Source organism: Pipistrellus kuhlii, unplaced genomic scaffold (assembly GCF_014108245.1).
Source record: "Pipistrellus kuhlii isolate mPipKuh1 unplaced genomic scaffold, mPipKuh1.p scaffold_m20_p_7, whole genome shotgun sequence".
NCBI lineage: Eukaryota > Metazoa > Chordata > Mammalia > Chiroptera > Vespertilionidae > Pipistrellus > Pipistrellus kuhlii.
Genome location: NW_023425573.1, coordinates 40,876,235 through 40,899,444, shown reverse-complemented (window position 1 = coordinate 40,899,444; position 23,210 = coordinate 40,876,235). Strand labels below are relative to the sequence as shown.

General features: G+C 37.3%; 1 protein-coding gene across 1 annotated transcript in view; it reads right to left on the bottom strand.

The window, feature by feature from the left end:
- The window catches only part of LRP2 (LDL receptor related protein 2), a 193,316-nt gene that overhangs the window by 100,579 nt on the left and 69,527 nt on the right, over window positions 1–23,210 (bottom strand). The window contains exons 10-22 of the mRNA XM_045575318.1: window positions 20,861–20,989; window positions 18,850–19,019; window positions 17,955–18,178; window positions 16,145–16,351; window positions 13,409–13,611; window positions 11,600–11,740; window positions 10,750–10,953; window positions 8,987–9,179; window positions 6,973–7,098; window positions 6,034–6,164; window positions 2,469–2,606; window positions 1,800–2,081; window positions 135–377 (exon numbers count right to left, since the gene is read on the bottom strand). Of these exons, the coding sequence (XP_045431274.1) occupies window positions 135–377; window positions 1,800–2,081; window positions 2,469–2,606; window positions 6,034–6,164; window positions 6,973–7,098; window positions 8,987–9,179; window positions 10,750–10,953; window positions 11,600–11,740; window positions 13,409–13,611; window positions 16,145–16,351; window positions 17,955–18,178; window positions 18,850–19,019; window positions 20,861–20,989 (2,391 nt within the window). The remainder of the gene's footprint in view (window positions 1–134; window positions 378–1,799; window positions 2,082–2,468; window positions 2,607–6,033; window positions 6,165–6,972; window positions 7,099–8,986; window positions 9,180–10,749; window positions 10,954–11,599; window positions 11,741–13,408; window positions 13,612–16,144; window positions 16,352–17,954; window positions 18,179–18,849; window positions 19,020–20,860; window positions 20,990–23,210) is intronic.

Here is a 23,210-nt window from a genome sequence, read left to right as displayed (position 1 = left end):
GATGGAATACAGTAGCTAAAATACAACGAAAATTGTGTGAGCCTTAGAGGAAAGTGTGCAAGGCTTACTGATGGTTCAGATCTACTTACTAAGATAGTCATCAATCAACCAAGAGAAATCCATTCAAAACTTACTGCAGTGCTTCTCATCAGATCCATCCCCACAATCATTATCTGTGTCACAGATCCAGTTCCACGAGATGCAGTGGTGATTATCACAGGTGAAGTAAGATGCAGGGCAGGAAGTGTGTTCCTGAGTGGGGCAGTTCTGCTCATCACTGCCATCCACACAGTCCATGTGCCTGTCACAGTGCCAGTGTGCAGGGATGCACACTCCTCCGTGGGCACAGGTGAACGCTGACGGTGAACAGGTATTATCTGTAACAGAAACAAACTGATCATGAAGACACTTGATTTCACAGTCTTTTATATGAGTTCTTGCCTTGTAAAAGCCCAATTCTCCTCCTTTTTCAATAGAAGCATTATACAAAATAAGGAGATATGTGCATCACTCAAATGTTCCTTCTCCTTTCCCTCCTCCTCTTCCTCATCATCATCATCATCTGGCATTTACTTAACAATGATCATATTCCAGGAACTTTTCTACATGCTTTATACATTTTCTCTCTCTCTCTTTTACTTTAATATATTTTATTGATTTTTTACAGAGAGGAAGGGAGAGAGATAGAGAGTCAGAAACATCGATGAGAGAGAGTCATCGATCAGCTGCCTCTTGCACACCCCCCTGGGAATATGCCCACAACCAAGGTACATGCCCTTGACTGGGACCCTTGAGTATTTTTTCTCTCTCTTAATCCTCACAAGAATACAGTGATGTACACAGAATTATCTGCATTTTACAGATGAGGAAGCTGAGGCTATGAGAGATTTAGGAATCTGCCCAGAATTAAAGCATAAAGTGTGACTTTAAGGCCCGTCCTTTACTTTTAAGCTTATTTCCACCAGTAAGGGTTTCAAATTCGGTGTACACATTGCATGGTGTTGAATATAAAAACCAAAAATATATAAATTAAAGATTGTTTATGGAACACAAACACACACACACACAAAAATCTCAGTCTACAGAAAGCTCGTCAGTGTATCATTTGAAAAATGCAAATTAATAAAATGTTCCATTAAAAATCTGCACTTTTAGAGAGAGGAAAATAATACACAAAAGGAAGGAAATTTTAGAAATTTCAGAAAAATGTACAAATGGGCATGTTCACTTTCAAATGTCACTCTTCTTTTTTTTTTCTAAAAAGACACTATTAATCTCACCTTGGTAGAAATTTCTGAGATTTCAACTGTCCACTATATTTTATTTTTTAATGGAATATTTTTGTATGTTGCCATACCATTTATGGAGCTCCAAAATTTATAAACTAGATTACCATAAAATACAAAAATAAAGAGCACCATTTCATTCCTAATTCATCCCAAAGGAGGGATAAGAGTGGAATATAGCCCATGAGATTTCAAAAGTTATTAGTAGAAGTCCTATTCTGTGATTACATTATCTCAGACACTAAAGATTCTTATCTAGTTTGTTTTGATTTGGCTTTTTGAGGAGTTTGACATTGGCCCAACAGCCAATGTCAAAAAAATATATTTTACTGAAGATAGTCCAAATCAATGTGAGAAATCATTTGCAACAATGTCTACAAATGATATTGCTCAGCTTCCTAAATCTGAAATCTTTCAAAATACTTTTTCCCATAGAGATAACCCATGTTTTCTTGTTAAGCCCACTTCTTCCTATTCATCCCAGAAATTATCTCCAGCCTATAAGCTACTTACTAAATGTGCCACATTGATGCTCATCGCTGTTATCATGACAGTCATCAATGCCATCACAGCGGTAGTAGCTGGGCACACATCTGCCATTGGTGCACGGGAAAGAAAAGGAGCCGCATTGCTCCATGGGTGGTTCATGGGACGGGTCTTCCACGCACGTCAAGTGATTAGAAGTCAGGCTCATTCCATAGGGGCAACCACACACCCGCTGGAAATCTGGCACTGGGAAGCAGAAGTGGCTGCAGTCGCCATTTGGGTGGGTGGGTCGATTACAATAGTTAGAACCTGAAAAAAAGCAATGTCCAGAGATAGTGAGTTAATCACATTTCCATTAGGTTGATCACAGGTATTGTTCATGGAGAAAAACAAATGGCAAAGAAAACTTTTCAGACCCAATACCAAAAAGTACCTTCCTCTTGGAAATTAACATGCCAAATATATAACATTCAATATGAAAACAGATAAGTGCTAAAATGTATTTCTTCCAGCAACGCTTTTAGAATTAGCAGAGCTGAACAGAGATTTTTTTTTTTTAAGTAAGTCTTGCAGTATTAATCTGGGTGATAGGAATATAAAACAATCAATATCTATATTAAGTAGTAAGTACTTAAAGAAAAAAGGAGCTACTGTATTAAATACATCCATGTAAAAGAGCATGGCAATCTCACTCACCAGTCTGGATATTGTCATCATATGATTTCACATGCATTATATTACTGATGCCACTCCGGATCACTGTCATCTCTCCACCATCCGTTTTCCTGACTCGTACAATAGCACCCAGTCTCCAGTCAGTAAAAAATACATAGTCTAAGGAGAAACATGGGTGATTAGTATTTTTGTCCCAGCTCACTTTTAAATCACTTAAAAATATGCAATAGGGCCGGGACCGGTTTGGCTTTGTGGATAGAGCGTCGGCCTGCGGACTCGGGGGTCCCGGGTTCCTTTCTGGTCAAAGGCATGTACCTTGGTTGGGGGCACATCCCCAGTGGGGGGTGTGCAAGAGACAGCTGGTCGATGTTTCTCTCTCATCGACGTTTCTAACTCTCTGTCCCTCTCAATTACTCTCTGTGTAAAATCAATAAAATATACAATATTTTTTTAAAAATATATGCAATAGGTTTGTAATGTTCCTTGCAAATGTCAGAGCTTCTCCCATAAGTGCCTGAAATATGTTTGAGTAGTCATTTTCCATGACTTGTTACTCTTGAAAAAGGACTCTTAATGAGCCTGTATATTTATTAGTACTAGGGTTCATATTCAGGCAGACATGGATGGAGTATTGTGATGGCATTTAATAGCAGTTAGGTTTAGACTTCCATGGGTGAAAGTAAAACATTAAGAAACTTCAGGATTCTTCTAGAGAACATTGGAGGGTGCCCCATAAGACTAAGTTCTTACCCTGAAGTACTAACCTGATCAGTGCTGCTAGGCAAATACTTAACTATGTGAAGGCTCATTTTCCTTGGAAAATTAAGGCAACAGACTATAACTTATCTCCAAGCTTTCTTCCAGGTCAAAAATTCCATATCCCATGTCTTAGTGGGATATACTTTTTAAATATATTTTTATAAACATTTACACTTAGTTTTAATAAAAAATTGTTGAAAAGGAAAAGTACAGGTCTAGCCCAAAAAGGAACTTTCAAGATATGTTTGGGGGTCAATTAAAATTATCCACAAAAGTGTACCTATATTTACAACCACATTAATGTTCCAGGAAACTCAAAATCCTAATAAAAGGGTAATATGCAAATTAACCATCACTCTGTCACAAAGATGACAGCGCCCATAGCCACAAGATGGTAGCTCCCAGTCCTCTCAGCCCAGCCAGAGTCCCCCAGTCACAGAGGGGTGGCTGCTGAGAGTAGGCAGCGTGAGCAGCCTGGCAGAATGCTTGCTTTGTCACCATTGTAATGAGGCAAACATTACACACCTGGCCACAGATGGGCCTCTGGGCCACAGAGAGCCTCTGGGCAGCGGGCGTGGAGTGGCCAGGCCCTGCACAGAGCTACTGGCCCATTGATTCATGCGCAGAGCTACTACTAGTAAGATAAAAATTTAATCATAATCAACTTTACACAACCAAAGCAGAAAAGTAAACATACACATTTTGATGGTTTCTAACAAGAATTAAATCAAAGTGGATTTTCTCTTTAACAGCTTCATAACTAACTAAAAATTCCAACTAACCAGATAATGACTGAGATGTCACAAATTTTATCATTAGACCAGTTTTCCTTATCTATGGTCTAATCAATGACTCATCAGTCCCTGGACTCACTAAGTATTATCTGCAATCTCAGTCCCCCACTTATGAAGGAATTTTACTACACTTAAGTAAACAAGGAATCTAGTCAAGCAAATCTAGCTTTTGTTAGAATGATATATAATTTACACAGAGTTTCACAATAAAAGAAATTTCCATAAGGGCAGTGTTGGAAGAAATTATTATCATCATTATCATTATCATTATTATTTTAAGAATCCTGTGCTTTCATGGGTTTGCCCTCAAATATTTTTCACACTGATGAAACCAAAAGTCACTGCAATTGCATTTTTATTCAATCCCAGAACATTCTAGTAAAGAGCAGATAAAATTTAACATTTTCATAATGTTCCTCTGTGACAGCAAATAGCATGTGACTGACATCATTATTGAAAAGGGAGTGAATCTATTGGGGGAGGGGGATAAATATAATTGACTCATCAAAAATCTCATAAAAGCATTGCTTAAATACTTTTAAGTACCATGCACTCCTCCACAGATAAACAGACAGCAGGATGGAATATGCAATATATTTACTAGCTATTCATTCCACACTATATGCATGTGAGAAAGTCTTTGATTTATAGTCAGTGTCTAGTTTTTTATAAAGCACTGTGCTGATTATTCAGAGTAGGAGGTTTCAACCAGGAACACAACTAGCATTATGGGTAAGGCCTTTGGTTGATCACAAAAGGGCACCCCCCAAACTGGACTACTTATGATTTGTCAAACAAAACTGGGGTAGATTTTAGTCTCTCCTCACCCTCTTGGCCTAGCCAATGAAGCTATACAATTATTCACAGAACCATGTCTTCAAGATTAAACAAATCTCTTGTTTTATGTGCCAACCTACATTTTTATTGCCAGCAACTCAACTCCAAATTGCATGCTTACTACACTCAAAAGAGGAGTTGAGCCCTGGCTAGTGTTGCTCCGTGGTTAGAGCACTGGCCTGTTCATGGAAGGGTCATAGGTTCGATTCCCAGTCAAGGGCATGTACCTGAGTTGCAGGTTCAATCCTGCGTGCAGAAGGCAACAAATCAATGTGTCTCTCTTACATCAATATTTCCCTCTCTCTCTCTCCCTCTCTCTCTCTCTCTCTCTCTCTCTTTCCTTCCCTCTCTCTTTACCCCTTCCACTCTCTCTAAAAAGCAATGGGAAAAACATCCTAGGGTAAGGTTAAAAAAAAAGATTTTTTTTTTTAAAAAGGTCAATGGAGGGAAATAAAGATGACATATTTAATACTTTCAACAATAAATATGTTAAAAAAAAAAAAAAAGTAAAGGTGAGAAAAGGAAAACTGATACATTAATGTGATCTCTGTTGCTATAGTTTCCCAAATTCCATGCTCCCAGCAATCTTTACCAGTAACATTAAATTATTTAGAAAAGAAAAAAAAACACTACAGCTTGCTATATTCTTCATAAGCCATATCCTAACATTTCTATATAACAAAGATGATGTTACCCAATATTGTGACTAAAAAGCTTCAGCTATTCAGTGAGTAGACAGTTGATGAATATATATAATAATTTTTCCATAAAAATTCTGAAGAGGTTCTTGCAACCATCAGAGAATGAAATGATACACTGTTACTGCAGCTCTTGCTGTTTTAGTCTTCAAAATGATTAAGGCCATAATTAACTATTTCTTTGTTTAATATTTATATAATAGAGTACTTGGTATGTTAAATTGTATAGTATGTGTATGCTATAATGTGCTATACCCATACAAGTTGTCAATATTATCTAACAGTATTTTAAACAAAAAAAATATATTCTAAAAGTGAAAATATTCGATCAAAAACCCAAGAATTTTGTTTATATATATAAAATAGCACCATTTTTATTTTTGTGTTCTAAAGTAATATTTACCAGAATTGTGAGATTGCTAAATGAGAGGGAGTCTACTCTCATTACAACTTGCAAAGGATAAAAACAGCACACACTTTTATCTCTTGAAAAGATACCTTGAAAGACGGTAAGTCCAAATGGATGTGTCATCTGCTGTATATGGCCCAGGACTCGTCTCTCTAAACCATCGAAGGTGCTATGCTCAATTTTATCAAATAAGGCATCTACCCAGTACAATCGTAAAGCACTAAAATAATAAAGTATTTAGTTAATAGTTATCCAGAAAATAGCAAATTAGGATATTCAAAAACAATATGTTCAGTTGACACATTTAATAAACATTTTTAAAACAAATTAAACTCATTAAAAATTCAAGTTTTATGCATTCCCTCCACCCCCACACCCACCCCTGCAAAAAAAGATACAGCTACTTTTTTGAAGTGATTTTGCAATTAAGTGTCTTAGAAAACTTAAAATGAGTTAGGAATTTTTCTCTTTGTTAAATAAATAAATGAAAAAAATATTGGTAGCTAATTATGTTTGAAAAGTTAAATACATTTCTTCCTTTTTTGAATCTTATAAACTACTTTGGCATATCTGTAAGCTTATTTGCCCTGCCATTTTTTCCTATATCTATTTCAAAAATTCTCCCAGACTAAATACAGACAAATATACATTTGAATGACATCAAAGATTTCCTAGCCTCAAGATGCTCCCTCTAACAATTACACATGACCTCCATTTCATCAAAACCCTATCCTACTTCTAATGAGGTTTAGGCCTTGTCTCCTCCATACTGATCTTCCACAAGGTCATATCATTCTGCTTCTCTAGCAATTTCCTCAGTTTTTGTCACAACAGAAACTGGCTTACTGTGTTGGTGTCTTTTATATTGTTATAGTGTTCCAAATCCCTCTCCCATTGCCAATCAATGATGTAAAAATACATAAGGGCAAGTAGAACCAGTTTCTTCACTCCATCATATTTTCACATATTGTCTCTTAGGCGTTTCTCAGTAAATGGGAACTCAGTAATTTGGAATGATTCCTACTTACCCCCAATCAATGGCCAATCCATTGGGCCATCCAAGAGTAGTATTTACTATAGGCAAAAGGTTAGATCCATCACCCCATGCTCTCATGATTTTAGCGGGACGGAACCAATCAGTGAAGAATATATACCTAGAAAAAGATATTAACACTGGGACTTATTACATACCTTAGAAAGATTTAGCACAAGCACTTGCTGCAAATAATTTCATTTTCTTTATTGGGTTTACATTGGGGGCGAGGGGGAAGAGAGGTATCATTTATTAAGCATATTTAGTATACAACTGATCTAATTCTTAATTAAAGGTTCAGTTTTCAATATATATCCAAATTCACAAATACAAATAACATGAAATGGACATCCAGAGCAGAGCCACTGTTCCGGACACAGAACCTGTAATTATTGTCACCAAGTAGTTTTTTTTTAAAAGACACAATTCAGGTTGCGTTTTAAATATTCCATGGTGTTCAAATGAAATAATAAGCTGTGAGCAAGGAAATTATGGATTTAACATCCTGGATCCAGTACATCACTCTTCAGTCTTCTTCCACGAGGAACAGATTAATTTGTGGAGAAGCATTTCATCCCTGATGAACACATTCAAACTGACATGACTCTTAAACATTATCTTACTCAAGATATCTCTTTTTATTCTGAGGAGCAGAAAAAAGATAAGTCTTGGGTAGAGGAGGGGGATTTTTTTTCTTTCATTAAAGCATTAGGAATTAAAATTAGTTTTTTCTGAAATATGACTTCATAGTATTTAAATGTAGTCATTAAGAAAGGAATGTAACAGCTTTTCAAAACCTAATGCCAAAGATTTAGTTTAACAAATTCATTCAAAAATAAACAATTTAACTCTCTAGGGTAAAAATACTCTTGAGACCGCATACAGAATTGTTAGACACAGGCTTTCCAGTCAAAGAGACCTGAAATTTAAATATTACCTGTTGCTTAAAAAGTGTGGAACCCTCACCATGGTTAAGCATTGACCTATGAACCACATTTCCCATCAGGGCACATGCACAGGTTGCAGACTGAATCACAGTTAGAGGCAGCCAATCAATGAGATCTTGTCATTGACACTTCTCTCTCTCTCCCTTCCTCCCCCCTCACACACACCCCCTCTACCCCCGCTTTCCTCTCTGAAATATTTTAAAATATCTATATTTTTTAAAGTGTGGAGTCCTGGTCAGGTTACTTTATCTCTCTGAGCCTCAGATTAATTATCTCCAAAACACATATTATATATAACCCACTCACAAACTAGCTTTTGGATTAGATAACATTATACATGTACAGAGCTTACTATGTGTCAAGTGAACAAGGCTTTAGTGAATTATTAGTCTTTTTTTCTTCTGTTGTTCCATTCAAATACAACTGGTGTTGGGGCTGGGATGGTCTTATTGTGGTGTAGTGGGGCAGGATTCCAAGCAGAGCCACCCAGGACCACCTTGCAGACTCAGACCCATGGTAGGTATCAGCATGGTCCATGGCACCCCCCAGCTCCTTGCTCTGCATTGGGTGAACTTGGGTGAGTTTTCTTGGAATTCTGGGCCTCCCTTAGAATAAGGGGCCAATATTGTCTGAGCTGTCTTTTTCTCAGAAAAAAAAAGATCCTTGAGGTGGAGCTAAAGGTTAAGGGTTAAGAGAACATAGACTAAAGATAAGAGTCAAGATAACTAAGAGGGGGTATTTGTTTTACTTTGGCTTTTCAACTGAGATTGCTTCGTTCTGCTGCATATTCATTCCTTCCCTAATGGATCTGTATCACGTTGTTTGGTCTGTTGCAATGGTGGGAGAAAAACAACCACTTCTATTAAGATGAGGGAAGCTGAAACTAAGAGAGTTTTTTGAAGGAGATGAAGTGATTACTTAAACGGATAAAATTTAAGGTGAGTTTAATTTATATAGTTAATCTTATATTTGCTGAACTTGCCAAATCCCTATGACATCACTTTTCATTAACTTTAAAAGCTATTCAGTTTCAAGCTCTCGGGAAAACATGAACACACTTACCCAGCAACAGGATGAACTACTATTGATCGTGGGTTATTTAAATTCCGGATTATTTCGCGTCTCGATTTATCAGCTAGCCTCATGACACTCACGCTCCTGTAAGAAAGGTCTGTCCAATAGAGATTCTTTGAAATCCAGTCAAAAGCCAAACTTTCAACACTTTCCACCCTGTTAGCTGTGAGAATTTCTCTTCCTGTAAGTTAAAATATGAACATGGTTTAAACTAAGCATATTTTAGACATACATTTTCCTACTACTGCATATATAAAGTTCCTGTCAGAGTTGGAACACATTTCAGTAACATTCAAAATTCTTCTTCTTTGTGTTTTTTTTTTTTTTTTTTTTAAGGATACTGAAGTACAACATGAGATGAACCTAGAATATATCCATGCCCAAAAGTTTAGCTCTCAAAGAATGGATATAATTCTGATACATAGAACCAAGAATGATAGATATGGCTTGGGTTTCCTCCCTTGTTCGAGGGGGAAAAAATTTTTTTCATTGCAGAACATCTGAAGAAGAGATACCTGAGTTCACATCCACACAAACACCTCAGACAGCTCTGGTAAGCTGACACTGCCAGGTACGAGTGGGGATATCTCTGAGGTATGACCGCCCAGCCCTCTCATCAACAGCTTTTCATAGCCACAGAGTTGCCAAGTTTGGAAAAGACCAGCAAAGATCCCAGAAAGGAAATCAGAACTAGGTAAGGGGTGGGGTTGGGGAGGAAATAAAAAAGACCACTTTCCTTTTTATGAAATTTTTATGACTTTTCCCCTCTTTTCTATTTTCTCGCCATAGAAAATCTAAATCAGAGTAAACAATCTCACCTCTTTCTTTCAAAGTAGGAAATACAACCCTTGTGCTTTCTCCACTCATTTTCCAGAAAATTGTAAAACATTCCACCAGAACAGATTTAGAAAACACAATATTGTTAATAGTACTACTAATAATAGCTTATATTGGGCACTTACTTTGAGCCAAGAAATGGCCCACATACCATTGTACAGATGAGAAAATTGAGTCATAGAGAAGTGGGAACACTGCCTTCAAGGTATTTATAATAAAGTGAGAGAGAGGGGGAAGGATGCAATTAATGTGATGGAGGTATGCACAGGATGGTATGAGAGCTGTCTCTGAATGGAGCATACGGCAAGATGGAAATGTAGAGAAGTTTCCCAAAGGAAGCAGTGAATGGGGGGGGCGGGGGGGGCCTATATGAAAGCAAGAACTGGGGGGGGGGGGGGGGGGGAGAGAGAGAGAGAGAGAGAGAGAGAGAGAGAGAATTTCACATGTTTCAGAGCATGCCTGGAGGTTAATGAATTAATCAGAGAAGCTAAAAAGAGTGGAAGGAATAGGGGGAGGATGGAAAAGGTGAAATTGTCATGTTCCTGAGGCAGGAGGTATGTGAGAAATGGGATAAAGGTGTCTGTGTAAATATATTGGTTTTGAGGTCGTTGTGGGATGCCCAAAAGGTAATTGGCATTATGAATCTGAACCTCAGAAAGCTTGGGTGGAGATTTTCATCAACACCTGCAAGAAGCAGCCTTCCCAGACCTTGCCTTCATTCTCCAGGCGAGGGGAGAAGACATTCAGTAAATGCCCTATCAGAAGTCTCCCCACACTGATTTATAATTCCAACATAGATGGCAATCAAAGACATGGAAGGTCCTTTAGTAATGGATGCTGCTTAAGAAGTGAATGCAAAATTTTACTAAGCAAGTTATATTTATTAACCTTATTATTGAAAGCAAATTTCTCACCTGTGCCGTCGATCTTTTGTTTATAAATCATGTCTATTGATGTATCTGAAAAAAAGAGTGTTTTTTCCTGGGCATCAAAATCAATTCCAATAAAGAAAGAAGGATTTCCTGTCACTGGAACCATGACATCCTCCTGGGTAGAGATGTTGAATGGGATCCCTCGCACAGCCACTTCAGATGAAAAGATCAGGAATTGCTTAACAGCTAGAGAAAGGAGGACACAGCATGGTCAGCCACAGCATGATTCTTACCCTCTCTGAATTACATACAAATTACTTATACATCCATAAAGCACATTTTATAATTCTGAAATAAACAAAAAAATAAATCAGCAGCCCAGCTATCATGGCTCAGTGGTTGATTATCAACAGATGAATCTGGAAGTCAGGGTTCTATTCCTCGTCAAGGCACATGCCAGCGTTGTGGGCTTGATCCCCAGTAGGGAGTGTGCAGGAGGCACCTGATCAAAGATTCTCACTCATCATTGATGTTTCTCTCTCTCTCTCTTCCTCTCCCTTCCTTTCTGAAACCAATTGTTAAAAAAGAACTTAAAATGAAATCCTATGGGATTTCACAAGCATAGTTAAAAAGACAGACAAAGATTTTGGGTAGGAGATAAAGGAGAAAGGGAGCCCCAGGAAACCCTAGAAGTGGAATTAAAGGCGAATCCCAAGAGATAGACATGTTGCTCAAACACAGCTCTGTGTAAAAAGGGGAGAGATGCCTGCTAAGGAAGACGTCCTGTGGGCTACAGCAAGTAAAATAGTATGACGGGGAGATGGCCCAAGTCCAAGAGCAGCACATAACCCTGTGCCACCTTCCGAAAAGACAGTCCAAACCAATTTCTTACCAACACAGTGGTGGCCATCCTCATCCAGGTTGAAGCCAAAGGTGCACTTGCAGCGGTAACCCAGGCCGCCATTGTCGGTTCTGTGGCTGAGGACACAGACCTGTTCGCAGCCTCCATTGTTATCTCCACATGGATTGCTGACTAGAGGGAAAATGCACAAGGTAAAATCTCAGTTAGAAATGTGTAATTATCCCAGACACATGAAGCCACTTTTGTGCCCTGTAGGTGAAATAGAATAATGCCTTTAAAATTCAGAGACATTGCTATGGGTAGCTACTATATACATTCACCCCTAGATACACTAGCCCTCTCAATTTCACTTCTCTCCCATCTACTCTCAAAGCAGTGGTGGCAAAAAACAAGACTCCTGCAACTGGATAATTTGGGAGGTTCCTTTTCCTCAATAATTGTGTCTGCAGGCCTCAATAATTGGGAAATAACTGCTTCCCCCCATTCCCCATCCCCCCAAAAAATACCTGAAGTGTTATTTTACCATTCATAAGATATAACTATAAGTCACTGGATGCTTACTCTGTAAAACCAACTCACAATCAATGACTCTAAAAGGTAAGTAGTAGTGCCCCAATTCCACAAGCAATCAAGTCTCCAAAGGATAAAACAATTTGCTCCAAGATTATTCAGTGGCCCACCAGCTATACTAAATTCAGATCTGACTCCAAAATCCTGCAAGTTTGCAACAAACCAGTTTATACTTCCAAAAACTGCCCTCAAATACACGGACCTTGGGAAGCTCACTGTATACAATGCTGCTACACCTAAAAATGTTACATGTGCTTTTGAAATTGTCTTATTGGCTTTTGACTTATTCCTTAAAATACTCTCTTTATCATCTCAGGTGGATTGATTTGGAGAAACAACAGCCAGATATCATTCTGAGGCAAATAAAATAAATAAGTAGAATGATAAAATTGGGCAATATATTTGGTCAAGGCTCACAAACTGACTATTCCAAATAGAAATTTCAGAAATGTTTTCAGATACAGAATGTATTTTCATATAAAGTGTGTTTTCCAAGGAGAACTACATTGAAGGATATTCATCTGAATGTTTTGGTTCTAGTGGATGATTTCTTTTAAAAAAAAAAAATCAACCTAATTATATATAGTCTTCCTCCTTCAAACAGGTGGAATCAAATAGCTGACTCAAAGTGGCAAGAGTGGCAATTTAGGGGAGAATCCAGATCTGTCACTTAACACAAAGAGTTTTAAAGTGAAATGTCATTCTCTGAATGACTGTTCAATAATATTAAGCTTTCTAGAATCATAATTTAATTTTTCATATTTCCTTTATTTGATATACAAGCAAATGCAGGAACTATATATAGTCCAGTTAGTCATGTCAACCTAAAACCGTGAAACACAAAACTTACTACAAAGGACTAAACAGTGCCTATATATAGAAATGGCTCTGACAATACCTCAAGTGAGCACCTCGGTATGTCATTATCTTCTTCTGGGACTCGGTTTCCTCAACTATAATATTATAGGGTTGTATTACAAGATTCCTCCCAGTACAATGAAGATAGTTATTTTGGTTTGGTTTGTTTTCTGCCATCACCCCAGGATCTAGTCAGGATCTGGCACATTATAGTGACAATAAATATCTATTAAACTCATATCTAAGTTCCCCGCAGAGTCAATTTCAGAAGATTTAACTCTCTAGGTAACCATTCACATATTTGGGAATGCCATCCAAATCTCATCGACCCCCAATCATTAACTTCATAGCTTTGAGAAAACCTTGCTTCCAAGGCCGGTACCTAATGGTTTCTATTGCTGTGGGGCTTACCATGGGGCTGCCTGACAGGGTGGAAAACAGTCACTCCAAAGGGCCTCAGAGAAGACTGGTAGTACACTTGTGGGTTGGTCTCAGTGAACTTGTTTGCCTTCATTACAGCCATCTTTGTCCAGTCTGTATAGAATACACTGTCTTCAAACAAGCTTATTCCAAAGGGATGAGGAATGCGTGAGCCTCCGTGAAGCACAGTCTTCCTGTTATAAAAGAAACACAGCATACAATTTTTTGTTTGTTTTGATTTATTTTGATTAAAAGTCAAATTAATTCAAGCAAATGCATTAAAAACTAAATAAATTTCTTGCTACATATATAGAATTTATAGATAAAATAGATAGATTTCCATCTACATTTGATAGAAGAATTGTCATGTCTCTTGGGAAAAACCCTTGAAACTTAAATTCTAGACCCAATCTTATCTTGTTCTAGATTTTATTTATTTATTTATTATTTATTTATTTATTTATAGAAATTGCCATTTTCACACTTGGTAATTCATTTTGAGGTTGCCTCACATAGAAAAGGGCTAAGATGTGACATGTCATTTTGAAATCCATTGGTGAAAGAGTGTAACAGGGATCGGAAGTGTGGTAGAGGATGTTTTCTACATTGACTTCACACTGGACCACTGACCATTCCTCAGCAATTAGGGTGCAGGGCACTGAGTGGGAGAGTTCCACCCATAGCAAACACACAGACCTGTTCTTGATGTCATTCTAGTGCTGGGGTGGGCAACCTTTCTTCTGCCAGCGGCCATTTAGATATTTACAGCATCATTCAAGGGGCATACAAAATTATCAACTTAAAAGTTATTCTACTATATTTAGTCAAATATTTAGTTAACTCACCCCTAGAGCCTTATTTAGCAGGGCAGGCCAGATCATTTCTCAAGCCTTTTACGGCCCAAAGGCCTATCATTCCCAAACAGTGCTATACCCACTCTAAGGCTCTGCTTGATGAAACTCTAAATTAATCATACTTGTAATAAAGGCGCAGCATGCCCAGAGTTATTTAAATGGGAAGAAAACAGAAGTGAAAGGTGCCAAACAGTGCCTGTCAGGACAACATCCACATGAATGATTAATTCAGTTAGGCTATACTATTTTAAAAAGTGACGTGGAAAATAACCCGGGGGGAAAACTCATTCTTTGTTTGTTTGTTTGTTTGTTTTCTTTTGGTGTAATAAGACAAAAATCTGAGCAGCCCCTGAAAACTGAAAAGCACAATAGAACTCAAAGACTTGAAGATACTAACACTGGAAATACTATAGGAAAGAAAAAAAAGAAATCTAAGGTGGCAAGTTAGCGCACACTTTGAAACATTCAGTAATGACATGGTACGTTAAGATTGGAGAATGGTTTTCTTTTTCAGTTAGCAAATTCCAGAACCCTGAATGCCACCTGCTGGCAAAACAAGAGGCAATGACTTTATGAGACTTCAGCTGTACTCGCGAGCTTTATATCTCTTTGCTGTTTCCTCACAGCCAGTAAACTACTCATATCTTTCTGAAACTCTAATAATTTTTATCTTTTATTTTTAGCATAAAAATATTTGGATTATATAATATAATGCTGTGAAATAGAAAAAATAGGACATTTTTCAATTGCTCTTATATGACTTATCAGGTTAACAAATATTTTTTCATTCAATTAATTCGTACTCTCAATACAGGAAGCAATTTCAGTGATAAAAAGTCACAGCCTTAATGTCCAATCACTTGATTTAACCAAGTAGAGACAGTTCTAAGCACATATAATCCACTGGAAAACTGTGATACCATCCTTATGAAATATGTAAAGAAGAAAACAAAACTATAATATGCCTTTCATTGAGTAGACAATAAAATCCAGTCATTTTTAAATTTTTAACTGGTCAGTTTATTGGCTGAATGTACAAAGTAATTTATCTTGGCAATTTTAAGACCAATTTTTGAAAATACTGAAAGAAGAGGATCTAAAATAGTTTAAAAAAATTAAATAATATATAGTTAGTTCTAATCAGACTAATAAGATGAAGAAAATAGCTGAAACTGGTTTGGCTCAGTGGTAGAGCATCGGTCTGTGGACTGAAAGGTCCCAGGTTCGATTCCGGTTAAGGGCATGTATATCGGTTGCGGGCACATCCCCGGTGGGGGGTGTGCAAGAGGCAGCTGGTCGATGTTTCTCTCTCATAGACGTTTCTCTATCTCTCTCCCTTCCTCTCTGTAAGAAATCAATAAAATATATTTTAAAAAAAGATGAAGAAAATATATGCCATAGTCTATGTTCAAATATTCTGTTTATATAAGAATCTTTGAAGTGATATACTTCAGAGTCAGAATTTCTCTTTGAAATTTGAAATATATACAAGGGCAGAGTAAAATCCAATTATTTTCCACCAGAAAATGTTAAATAAATAATAAAGCATTTACTTATTAATGGGGGGGAGGGGGGGGGGGTTTAGAAAGCTTAAAGACAAAGTTATCTTTCAAAAATCAACCCTAAGGGACCCAGAGTATAATGTTCCTAGATATGTGAACTCAGGAGTTAATGAAAACAAAGTGCTTTATCTAAGAGTGAAAGAGGGGTTGGGGGGAGAAATCAAAGAACAATATTCTAGGTAATATTTAATGACTGTACTATGGAACACTAAAGAAGTTAAAACTAAGAGCAGGTCACCATGCGAATGTCAACACAAAGGTCATTCAAGCTATAATGTCAACCAAAACCTATATTTTTAAGTACTTCTTACCTTTGAGTTCCATCATAAGTTACAGTCTCAATGTAATCAAACCGCGAGTCAACCCAGTAAACACGCTTTAATACCAGATCCAGAGTTATGCCAGCAGGCCAGCCCAGCTTTGTTTTAACCAAGTCTTTACGGTTAGTGCCATCCATGAAAGCCCTTTCCACTGTAGGTCCCCCAGAAAGGCTGTCCAAATCTGAGAAAAATAAATACCTATGAGAGAAAAACAAAAGACGAAAGAAGAGTCAGTTATTTTACAAGCTTACCTGAAATAATTTTTTTTAATTTTGTTTAGATCAATGGAAATTTCCTCCAGCTGATTAGAGAACTGGGGGTATAAAATAACACAGAAATTAAAAAGCATTAAAAATCAGAGACTAAGCCGAAACCGGTTTGGCTCAGTGGTAGAGCGTCAGTCTGCAGACTGAAAGGTCCCAGGTTCAATTCCAGTAAAGGGCATGTATATTGGTTGCAGGCACATCCCCAGTGGGAGCTGTGCAGGAGGCGGCTGGTCGATATTTCTCTCTCATCAACGTTTCTGGCTCTCTATCTCTCTCCCTTCCGCTCTGTAAAAAAATCAATAAAATATATATATATTTTTTTAATCAGAAACTAAGAAGGCCAATCAGGAAAGGCAACAATTCCAAATAACAACTACAAAACTGCACTAATACGGTAGCTTAAAAATTCATATCCTCCCTCCTAACTTTCTCTCCTGCCCCCTGGTTTTTTCACTTCTATTTTTTACACCCAGGAAAGCTTACAAATATATTTTAAAATAGTTATCAAGCCATTTTCCTCCTTCATTCTCTATTCTAAGGCTTAGTCTATAGAACATATCCACTTTCAAGGAAGAACAGCAGATATCAGGAAATAGGAATGAATAATCACCAATCACCAACACTTTAGTAGCCTCAAGTTTATTCAAGGTTCCTAAGATAGCTGAGAAAAAAAAACAAAGAGAAATCTATGTTTTTTATAACTGTTCTGAAATGTGGAGATAGGAATATTTGGATGTATATCTGGAAAAAGTAAGCATTATCGGTCTTACTAGGTTGATTTACAGTAAACAACTTGCACTACATTATTAACATTGACATCCCAACCCCAGTCTGTAACAAATAAAGAAAGAAAGAAAGAAAAAACAAAACAAAACAAACACTAAAAGGGATAGTTCAGATCTTATTTCCCCGATTTAAAAAACTTCCAATTCTACAGCCAATTCATGATCATCTTAATAATAGTGAAATAAAAGTAATATTTAGTTTTAACAATATTATTAGATTGAGTCAGAACAGAGTCTAATCTCTCAGCCAAGCGAATATGGCAAACATTAAGAATAAAATTCATGCTCTAGCTAGTTTTGCTCAGTGGATAGAACATCAGCCTTCAGACTAAAGGGTCCCAGGTTCGATTCTGGTAAAAGGCCATGCCTGATTTGTGGGCTTGAACCTCATTGGGGGATGTGCAGAAGGCAGCCAATCAATGATTTTCTCTCATCATTGATGTTTCTCTTTTTCCCTCTCCCTTCCTCTGAAATCAATAAAAAAAAATTTAAAAAGAGTAATTCATACACCTAAAACATCACATTTTTTGTATTCTATATGTTTTTAGATAACATATCCTCAAATGAAGTTCTACTTAGACAACTCCTTTACAGCTTCTATGAACAGAAAAATAAAGTAAACATGGGTTCTAGAGCACAGAGCCTAAAAACAAGTAACCTTCATTTAGTCCAATGAATGTCTTATGTACGTATAGGGAAAGAGACAAAACTCCAAAAATACTGGAATCAGTACACTTTTACATTACTTACCCAACAGTTGGGTCCAGGGCAATTCCTCTAGGATGCCCCAAGTTTTCCGTTATAAGGACAACCCGGTGGCTTCCATCCAAATTGGCCATATCTATGCGGTTGACCTTGGTCTCCACTATATAAAGTTTATTATTGACCCAGTCCACAGCCAGATTCTCAGGATCATCAATAGAAACATTGATAACTTCTTGGATATCTAAACCATTAACATTAACTGAAAAAACCTGAAAGAAAAACCCAGATTATTATACCTCTTAAAAATTCTATAGTACAACTTAATTGAATTAGAATTTTACTAATAGAACAAGGAAATATAAGAGAGAGAAATAAAATTCCATGTAACTCTTTAGGAGTCTAAAAATTGTTTTAAAAATCACCACCACATTACTCAAAATTGAAGTTAAATCCATCACACTTTCCAGATAAGTCGGTATAATAAAAATTTGGCTGTTAGTCAAAATACTGTCAATATTTTTACCCAACTCTCGATTATGATTCCATTTAGAAGATGAAGGTAAAATCTGATTTTTATCATATGGGATAGCAGAGTACTTTTTACATTTTGAATGATCAAGTTTCAAAAATTACTACCAAATATCTATCCAGTTTTGAAAGAATGTCTACTATTTCTTTTAATTAGGCTTTTGGACTCCATTTCAAATAAAATTAAAAGTTGCTCAAGGCTAATCCATATAATAGACTGCTTTGTTTAAAGTTCCCATGTAATAGTATAGCATGGAAAAAGGTGCTGATTAACATAAAATATCTCAAGGGCCTTTTTTGTTAGAAAACAAAGAAACTTTTCCCTCTTCTCCCCCCAAAGTAAAAAGCTATCAACACTTTGTGCTTGGGGTTCTCTCAGCTCCCAAGCTATGCTCCTGAAATTTCTATTTACCTTATCTAGCACGGTGTCAGTCCAAAAGATTCTTTGTTGCTGATAGTGAAAATCCACACCCACAGCCACTCCACGATTTTGAGATGCTACCAGGAGCGTAAACAAACTTCCACGAATATTACCAACTAGCAAATCTTCACCGTTGGAGAAGATAACATAGGCATCATGAGCTAAATGTGAAAAAGGAAGCCATTATCACTCCTTCAAATGAACAAATTTGATGATGTAACTTATAATTAATATGATTTTCTGCTGTTTCAAATATGTTCTTCTATATATTTATTTTAAAATAAACTTCTGAAGCAGACATATGGGTGTCACTCTGTCCATTTTACAGATGGGAAAACTGAGGAACAAAGGAAGTGTCCAAAGTAACAATAAATTAGGAACAGAGTCTGCCAAGATTTCAAGTGTCCTTACTGCTAATCCAATACACAGACTCATTTTAAGAATTACTGGGAAATCACATGGCAATGATGGAGCTAAATCTTCTATATTTATATACCCACAAACATGCAAAACCAGTAAGAGTATACATCATGGTTCTATTTACAATAGCAAAGGAGAGAAAAAAAAAGAAAGAAAAAACCTCTTAGACACAAACAGTATGGTGGTTACCAGAGGGAAGGGGGTGGGGCAAAGGGGTTATACACGTGTTGATAGAAGATGACTTGACTGGGGAGGTGGACCCACAATACAATAAGTAGATCATGTTGTCATAGAAATGTACACTTGAAACCTACATAATCATATTAACTAATGTCAACCCAATAAACTTACTTTTAAAAATTCTTTCAGCTTAAAAAGTGCTTTCAGCTTTAAAAAAAAAAAAAAAAACTGATACAAAAGTCCATCAGTAGGAGACTAGTTAAATAAATGATGTACATCCAAACAATGGAATATTAGGTCACCATTATACTACTACTAGGATGAGAAAGAGCTCTCTGCATTGATATGGAAAACTCTTGAAAATATACTATGTAACATTAGCAAGATGCAAAATTGTGTGTAGCTTACTATTATATATATAAAAATAAGGTTAAATATCTATATTTGTATATTCTTACTTATGCATTTAACAATCCCTAGTATTGAAATAAACAATGATTATCCATGGCAAAGTGGAAATGAAAACTGGGCATAGGAGAAAAGATGAAAAAGATATTTTACTATTTATTTTAATTCTTGCAATTAAAATTTTTAGTGTGTGAATATATTATCTATTCAAAAATAATTTTAAAAATCAGCTGTACCTAAAAATTAATGCACAGCAAAAGAAATGTTTCTACTCAAAAAAACTACCCATTCATCAATGATGTGAGCAGATAATTAAGTTTCAGAAGGCCACCAAAGGCACTTCAAAATCAAGTTGGGGGGCAGGACTGAGAAAAAGAGTAAAGTTGAAATCTTCTCACCCAGAAATTCATAGTGACAAAAAAATACTCTGGGAGGGTTATCTTTTTTAACAGATTTTCCCCAGGGTTTTTCTCTATTATAGTACTCTTGGACTGATTCCAACAAAACACCGAGAAACAGGGCATTCTCACAAACAGTAATCCAAATTTAGCAAGTCCATTTTCAACTAATCCCTAAATTTTGCATAAACAATGCCAAAATTATTTCTATAAATACTTGTCACCTACATTTGTGGTAGGTAGAATAGACTAATTAAAATATAGATGCTCAAGTAGGTCAAATGTAGGCATAAAATTTATTCCACAATTAAATGTGGTGGGTGACATAATAGTCCAAGCCCAAAGTGAACAAGCAACCAATAAAAAATAAAAAATAAACTATTAATGATCATCATTAATTCACAAATTAGTCCCTAATAATTGAAGTGGAAATTCATGTTGACTCATTCTTCCAGCAGCAGGCACCACTCTTGATTTGTGATGATTAATCCTTCCATCTGTATAAATGCTATTATTTCTTTTGTCATCTGTTCTGGAAGGAGGATATTAGCCACAAGTATTGTGTTCAGAGATACAAGTGTCCTTCTTTTACTCACAGGAAGTATTGGCTTTGCAATGCCGCTCATGCTCCAAGATATAGCCTTCTGCACAGTGGCACTGGTGATGGCCTTCTCGGTCTTCACACATCTGGTCACAAACTCCCCATACCTGGCAATCATCAAAATCTGCCATATGGGAAATAAATATTGGCAATGATGTTTACTCCAATGATGACTGGAGTGCCAACCTATACACCAAAAGGTTGTGTAACCTCAAGTCTAGAATCGTCTAGATTTCTGGATCTGATTATATTTACAGCAAATGTCAGAGTTTTGAATTGGATTCTACCGCACCTGCTGATGGCCCACTATCTCATGACTCCTTAATAAGAAAGTCATGGGAATAAGCTAATGGTCCTGTTTTCTCAAATATAACGTGCCAGAATATTTTTCTTTCCAAGGATTGTAACTAATAAAAAAAATTCACCCAATTTGAACATGACAAGATAAAAGGACATGTGACTAAATAAAAAAGGCTTCATTGATCTATCTCTTCTGAGCCCTCCCCTCCACCCTGAGAAAAAAGCACCCAAGGCTTCGCCTCAGGAGGAATGAAAGTACAAGACATTCACCCTCAAACTTCTAGAGTGTCATGACCTTGTCTGGAATGCAAGACAGATGAGACTGTGCGTAAGGGTCTGAAGTCACTTTGGAGAAAACCAAAAGTAGAAAAGACATAACGAGAATTTGGGGGTGCAAATACCCTTCCTATCATGTGTGTATAAATAAATAAATCTCTGTCACTTTTAGTGACACAAAACTATATTCTCCGTTTGCAGAAAAATAAAGGCTAATTAAAATCCATAGTCAATTAAACCTAAATGCAAGAAAGTAGATTTAAGTGTTTTTCTTTTTAATCCTCACCTGAGAAAATTTTTCCATTGATTTTTAGGGAGTGTGGAAGAGAGGGAAAGACAGAGAGAAACATCGATGTGAGTGAAACACACCAATTGGTTGCCTCCTGCAGGTGCCCTGACCAGGGCCCAGATCAGGGAAGAGCCTGCGACTACTGTACATGCCCTTGGCCAGAATCAAACCAGGGACACTCAGTCCACAGGCCAATGCTCTATCCACTGAGTCATAAACTTAAGTATTTTCATGAGCATAGGATAGGCAGTGAAAACAATATAAAAAAACTAACATTGCTTTACAATATCCACCTCCCACCCTGTTACTTTTCTTTCCTTTTTATTCTTTGTGCCTTCCAACTAACAAATACTGGTTTGAAAATAATTCAAAAATCCTTGGAAATGCTCTGATCCTTGTGGCTGTGCGAAATCCCACTATGCTGAATGACCCTTCTGCCCTAACTCTGCACCACGATGTCATTCAATCAACAAATAGCCTGTCCTGTCAATCAGAAACAATAGTCCTATAACTGCCTCAGTACATCACCGGGTCAAGACTACCAGCAGCAGATGAATGGATTCCATGTCAGGATTATTCATTTTCATTTTTTATGATGACTGAGGCATTCACGGGGGAGCCATGTCTAAGATAAAAACCTATGCATTAGGTGTTGCATAGGTTTTCAACACCTGATGCTTTAGCAATGAGTTAGCCACACAGAGGATGACAGCCATACAGAGAGTATTTGTCAAATTAAAATGCGTGAAAGAACAAACCAGAAGGATTTGAAGATGGTGGCATAGGTACTCATCACCTCCCACAACCACATCAAAATTACAACTAAAATATCAAACAACCATCTCCAGAACGCTTGAAAGCTGGATGAATGGAAGTCCTACAAGTGGAAAAGTAAAGAAGAAAGTATACCGAGACTGACAGGAGGTTGGGGAGGCATGGAACTGACTGGTCCAGCACCCACATGTGCTTTTTAAATCCGGAGGGATGTCATCTCTGCAGAGGCCGCCCAGAGAAGCAAGGGCTCCCAGCCCCATAGCAGACACCCAGCTCAGGATCCCAAACCTGGGAAAAGAAGTCCCTACAGGCAGTAAGAACTACAGGCTGTAAAAACCAGTGCGAATTGGGGCTCAGTGACACAGAGGCTGCTGGAGACACAGCTGTTTCCCTTAAAAGGCCGGCACTACAAACTGAACTTGTAAGGTCTGCTTCCTCTGAGCTCCAGCACCAGGGTGAGGCTCTGGAAGAAGCATACAAGGAGGAACTGGGTTATTGGGGCAGGAACTCAGGGGCAGCTTTCTCCGGGATAAACATGCCCACAGGAATCATTATTCCTATGCTGGGACCTACCAAGTCCCAGGGCTGACAGTCATTTCTATTTACTCCACCCAGTCTATTCCCTAAGATTCCACCTCATCCATTTAAAACCCCACCCAAGCTGTGTGCAGCAGCTTTTGCATATGAATGGCCTGCCATACTCAGG